Source organism: Micrasema longulum, unplaced genomic scaffold (assembly GCF_059751315.1).
Source record: "Micrasema longulum isolate JH-2025_06_02 unplaced genomic scaffold, ASM5975131v1 h1tg000274l, whole genome shotgun sequence".
NCBI lineage: Eukaryota > Metazoa > Arthropoda > Insecta > Trichoptera > Brachycentridae > Micrasema > Micrasema longulum.
In genome coordinates, this window is record NW_028277478.1 from 182,037 (window position 1) to 186,657 (window position 4,621).

The following is a 4,621-nucleotide window of genomic DNA, read 5'->3' on the forward strand; positions in this document are numbered from 1 at the left end:
TATGTATGTGTTTATGTATAAATATATGTATGTATGCATGTATAGGTCTGTATGTATGTGTGTATGGGTATGTATGTTTATATGTTTAAATACAGTATATGGACATATATCAATTAACGTAAACGTAGTCTGCTTGAGCATGGGTCTTTTCCTACTAGGCATTACTTTATAATATTATAAATAATTTAAAAAAAATTTAAAATGATTACAGTTAATAGTTTCAAGATTTTACGTATTTATATTTATGTAATTCACATATTAAGGCTGTAGTCGGTAAGTTGAATCGTACGGTTTGCCGCCGAATGCGTAAAATATACCGCTTCAAGACAAAGCAATCAAAAAAAATATCCTGTTACATTGTATGTTCGTCAATTTTTACGTACTCTTCATACTTTGTTTGACAAAATGAGAAAGACAGAGATAGATAGAGTTTTTGCGTGATTATTTAATAGGTAAAATCTATAAATAGCACTCCTGACTAGCGTACTGCAGAGATAATGTAGAATTGTACAACTATCGGATAATCTGTGACATATGTTGATTTCTGGCTTCTGGGTAATTATGGATATTTGTATTTTCGAAGTTGACAGATAACACTGTTATGTTTTAATGAAAATGCACCATGTCACTAAAGTGAATGCCAAAAAAATAATGCACTTCATAATATTGTTTTCAAGAGAAAAATTATTTGATCTCATCAAATTACGTAAGTAAAAACATTTTTTGACAGTATGACATTTTATAATATTTTTCCTTTAAACTGATAAGTTTTTTGAATTTGCACTTGATCATGTATTTCGTAATAAAATTGGAAAAATATGGTAGATAAATTCTAAAAAATTAACAACATATAATGATAAAAGACTCGGCCAAATACCTAAAAATATTTTTATAGGTTAAGAATGTATTGTGTATATTATTTTAATTGATTTTATTTTCTTAGTTACTATTTAAGTTCAAAACCATGATAACTATCAATTAAGGTAAGCATTGCATTTAATCTACGTAAAATTTATAAATACATTTCATTCCAGGTGCAACAGACAAAAGAATAATGCAAAAGAATAAAGTCAAAAGGGTGCCTACCAACTTTTACACTAAAAACCTATAAAAGCACATTTAATCACCTATCTAAGAGTTGTGTATCAAGTTCTATATAGTAAAGCATGTATTCCACTCAGAAAATACTAAAAGGATGTCTACATAATCTTACATGAAAAAAACTAAAACGGTAATTCAAGCATTTTAAGAGTTTTGTGCATAGAGTGGAAACCTTGTATTGACAAAATACTGTAAGCGATTATTTTAATATGCACTGAGAAAATATAAATATGCTAAATTACTTACATAAAAGTTTTATTTCTATTTTTACACCTATGTGAGAGTGACGTAAAATATTTTAAAAATATATACAAGTGTTTTAAACCTTTTCGAAGTAAATAGAATTTTGGATAGATCATCATCCCTATCACCTATTGGTGCATAAGGCATTGCATTTGAAAACAAAATACAGCGTATTTAATAATATATAACATGAAGGTAAGATGATCAATCCTGCAGTCCCGTGCCAGTCCAAGGAGAATTAAATATTGCAACGTAAAAACACATAAAAAAAATATTTCACTTAACCCTGCCAGAAATTGATCGTGGGACCGCTTGTAAGTAAAAATAAACAAATTGTGGAGGAAAATTTCATTTTTATTGAAAAAATACTAAGGTGCAAATGGTTCAAAAATATATATTATTGGGAAGAACCAGTAAAGAATCCCAATATTTTTGATAACAATAGATCGCTAGTTATTTTATGAAAAATACATTGTGAAAAAGAACTAAGAATATATTTCATGTTACAATGGTCTTGATTTAGGGGGGACAGGTTCAATCAAAGTTGTGTATCTGGAAACAGAAATTAAAAAAATAATAAAAGCAACATCTACATAAATTTAAAAAAAAAAAAACATTATAGTTGAAAGAGGGCGGAATTTCTAAGCTGATTTAGGTAAATATTTTTCTGAAACTGGTGAGTATAATTTAACTTTTACTGGTTGATGGGATGTTTTCGTTAAACAGCTTTTTTTAACAATTTATGACTTTATTGGGGGCAACTTTTTTGTTTTCGATAGCCTCGAGAACATTTGGTGGATCTCTGATAGGCATGGATCGTGTAACTCGGGGGTCAACAAGCTCTGGAAGCAAACAGTTTAAATAAAAAGATTTTAATTTTATGTTGGGCTCCGGTCCACACTCCAAAAAGACATATATTTTTTTTAGTAATATGCAACTGTCCTTGAACTTGGTAATACCAATCGTGATTCTGATTTACATAATACTCGGTATGGTTTCTATTTCTTTTCCAAAACTTAATTTTACCACTGTCGATGGCGGTTTCAACAGTCATAGTCATATTAGAAGCAGACGATGGACATTTTATTTCTATAATGATACCGCCATGATCCGTACTAATGTTATCTGGTGTGGCGCCTAGAAAACAATATTCACTATCAATAAACAGCCCACACTTCTGAAATTTGATATTTTCTTAAAGGCTTAATTGGTTTAATGCGGTCAGTTCATAATCCTGACCATATTTAATAGAAAAAATATTACTTAGCGATTTACTATATGGCATACTTCTAACTAACCCTGAACAACTAATTCCTATTCTTCTTTTACAAACTTTACCAAACCATGACGCAGTGAGTAAATTTCTACACTTTTCTAACCATTCCCCGCTATCTGATTGTAAAACCGTTCTTCTTTCTATCAAATTTCTTTCAGAATGATCGCCGATTCCATACCACTTGAAGATCCTGAGTAATTTTTAAAACATTCATGTTTTGGTGCCTCAATATTCTTATTAGTTGCTCTAGCACAAATCACACAGTATTTATTATAAACACCCATATATAGAACTTTCCCCGTACGAAACCCTACTATAGAAGCTGCGCCCGAGTTAGACGAGTAGTTGGTTTTGTATGATCTCTTAGACCAACACCCGTCAGCCACAACAGTTATCATTGGTTTACCATTTTCATCAATTTCACCATTCGCAGTAGCCAGTTGTCCCTCTTCTTTCGTTGCCTCCTCCATAACTTTTAGTTTCGCAGTATCCCACCATTCACACACTTTCTTATTGATCTTCAAATACTTCCATTTACTCATGCAAGGAATTCCAACAGCAGCAGTCAACTCTTGCAAACCACTATATCCAGAACCGATACTCGATATTCCAGACACAAACGATTCATTTAAACTCATTTCATTCGATCTGTCCTTGCAACAATTTACAGAAAAACATAATCCACACATATTACATTTTAAATTTAACATAGAATTAAAGCCATGCAACTTTTCATCCACAATCACCATATTCGTTCCTTTGCAATCAAACATGGAAGAATGAGAAAATATTTCCTGGATTTTAGTGAAAAATTCCTGGATGTCCACAACTCTCCTGCCTTCCAACTTAAAGGGGTGTAATGGCTGTGCTAGCAGTTCTGGAACTAGCTGTTGCGCCTGAAATAATACAGATTAATTAATAATCATAATCCAATTTAGATTTCATTAGCTATTTTAATGTAAATACTTAAAATATTCCTACTTCGATATGAATACTAACCTGACAACCGTCATCTTCTAGAATATCAGTTGAAAGATATTTCGCTGGAACACCCTAAAACATTTCAATTTGCATATTACCCAAAAGGCAAATATAACCCTACTTATTGATAGTCAATATTTAGAAAATAAGGGTTATAATAATTATTATTTGTACTTTTTTATTGTGAATGCAGACAATTGGTAGAATTCTTTGTACTTTATTACTTAATTAATTATTGTACTTTATTTTTTTAAATATATAAGAGCGTATACTGTGACGCGTTTCGTCTTGTTAGGACATTTTCAAACGACGGAATGCGTCACAATATAAACTCTGGTCTTTTTAAACAAATAAAGTAAAATAAAAATTCAATAAACGTGTTTTATTTAGGGATACATTACCAAATTCAAACTTATTTGTACATTTAGTATTGTTTTGTAAAATGTTGTAGGAATTTTATTTATCTAAGTAAATAAGACAATAACTTACAGTGTATTCTCCACAGGCCTTAGTTAATTTGAGCTTTTTTGAATCCTAAAATAAGCAAATAATAAACTGTTACATTTATTTGTAATGGTGATACAATGATTTATGTAAATCAAATGTCTGTCCTTTGTATTCTAAATTTTAATACTAATAAATTAATCAAATCCAACTTACATTGCATTTCTCCTTTGGAAATTGGGATTGATTTAGTTTTCGTTTGGTTTTTTCGTTGGTTTTTTCGGCATTGTTATGATAAAATCGGTCACTAAATATTCCAAATTTATGGATTAAAGTATCACTCGTCTTTGATTTCTATAATAAAGTAATTCTGATTGATAGAAAATATTATTAGTCTGAGGCCGGCTAAGCAAAACGTCAAACCATCACAATGAAGTTGGCTGCGTTCGCGACATTGTAATAATTATATGGCTGTTTAGTGTACACTTTGTACATAGTACCTACCGAGTGCTGGTATGTCCTAGATAAATGTGCAATTTGACCGTTTTTGTGTACGAGTAAAATGACGCCGTTAAT

General features: G+C 30.6%; 1 protein-coding gene and 1 long non-coding RNA gene across 2 annotated transcripts; one reads left to right on the top strand and one right to left on the bottom strand.

The window, feature by feature from the left end:
* The first annotated feature begins 470 nt into the window (after positions 1 to 470).
* LOC148282953 (uncharacterized) lies at positions 471 to 1,353 on the top strand. Its single transcript, XR_015821973.1, has 2 exons — positions 471 to 706; positions 1,035 to 1,353. It is a non-coding gene; the product is annotated as an uncharacterized LOC148282953 (long non-coding RNA).
* A 324-nt stretch (positions 1,354 to 1,677) lies between these two features.
* On the bottom strand, positions 1,678 to 4,396 carry LOC148282954 (uncharacterized). Its single transcript, XM_088224243.1, has 4 exons — positions 4,262 to 4,396; positions 4,091 to 4,135; positions 3,620 to 3,673; positions 1,678 to 3,516 (listed from the first exon to the last, which is right to left on the bottom strand). Exon 4 carries the CDS (start codon positions 3,391 to 3,393, stop codon positions 2,764 to 2,766), a length of 630 nt encoding a protein of 209 aa, XP_088080369.1. The 5' UTR covers positions 3,394 to 3,516; positions 3,620 to 3,673; positions 4,091 to 4,135; positions 4,262 to 4,396; the 3' UTR covers positions 1,678 to 2,763.
* Positions 4,397 to 4,621: the final 225 nt, after the last annotated feature.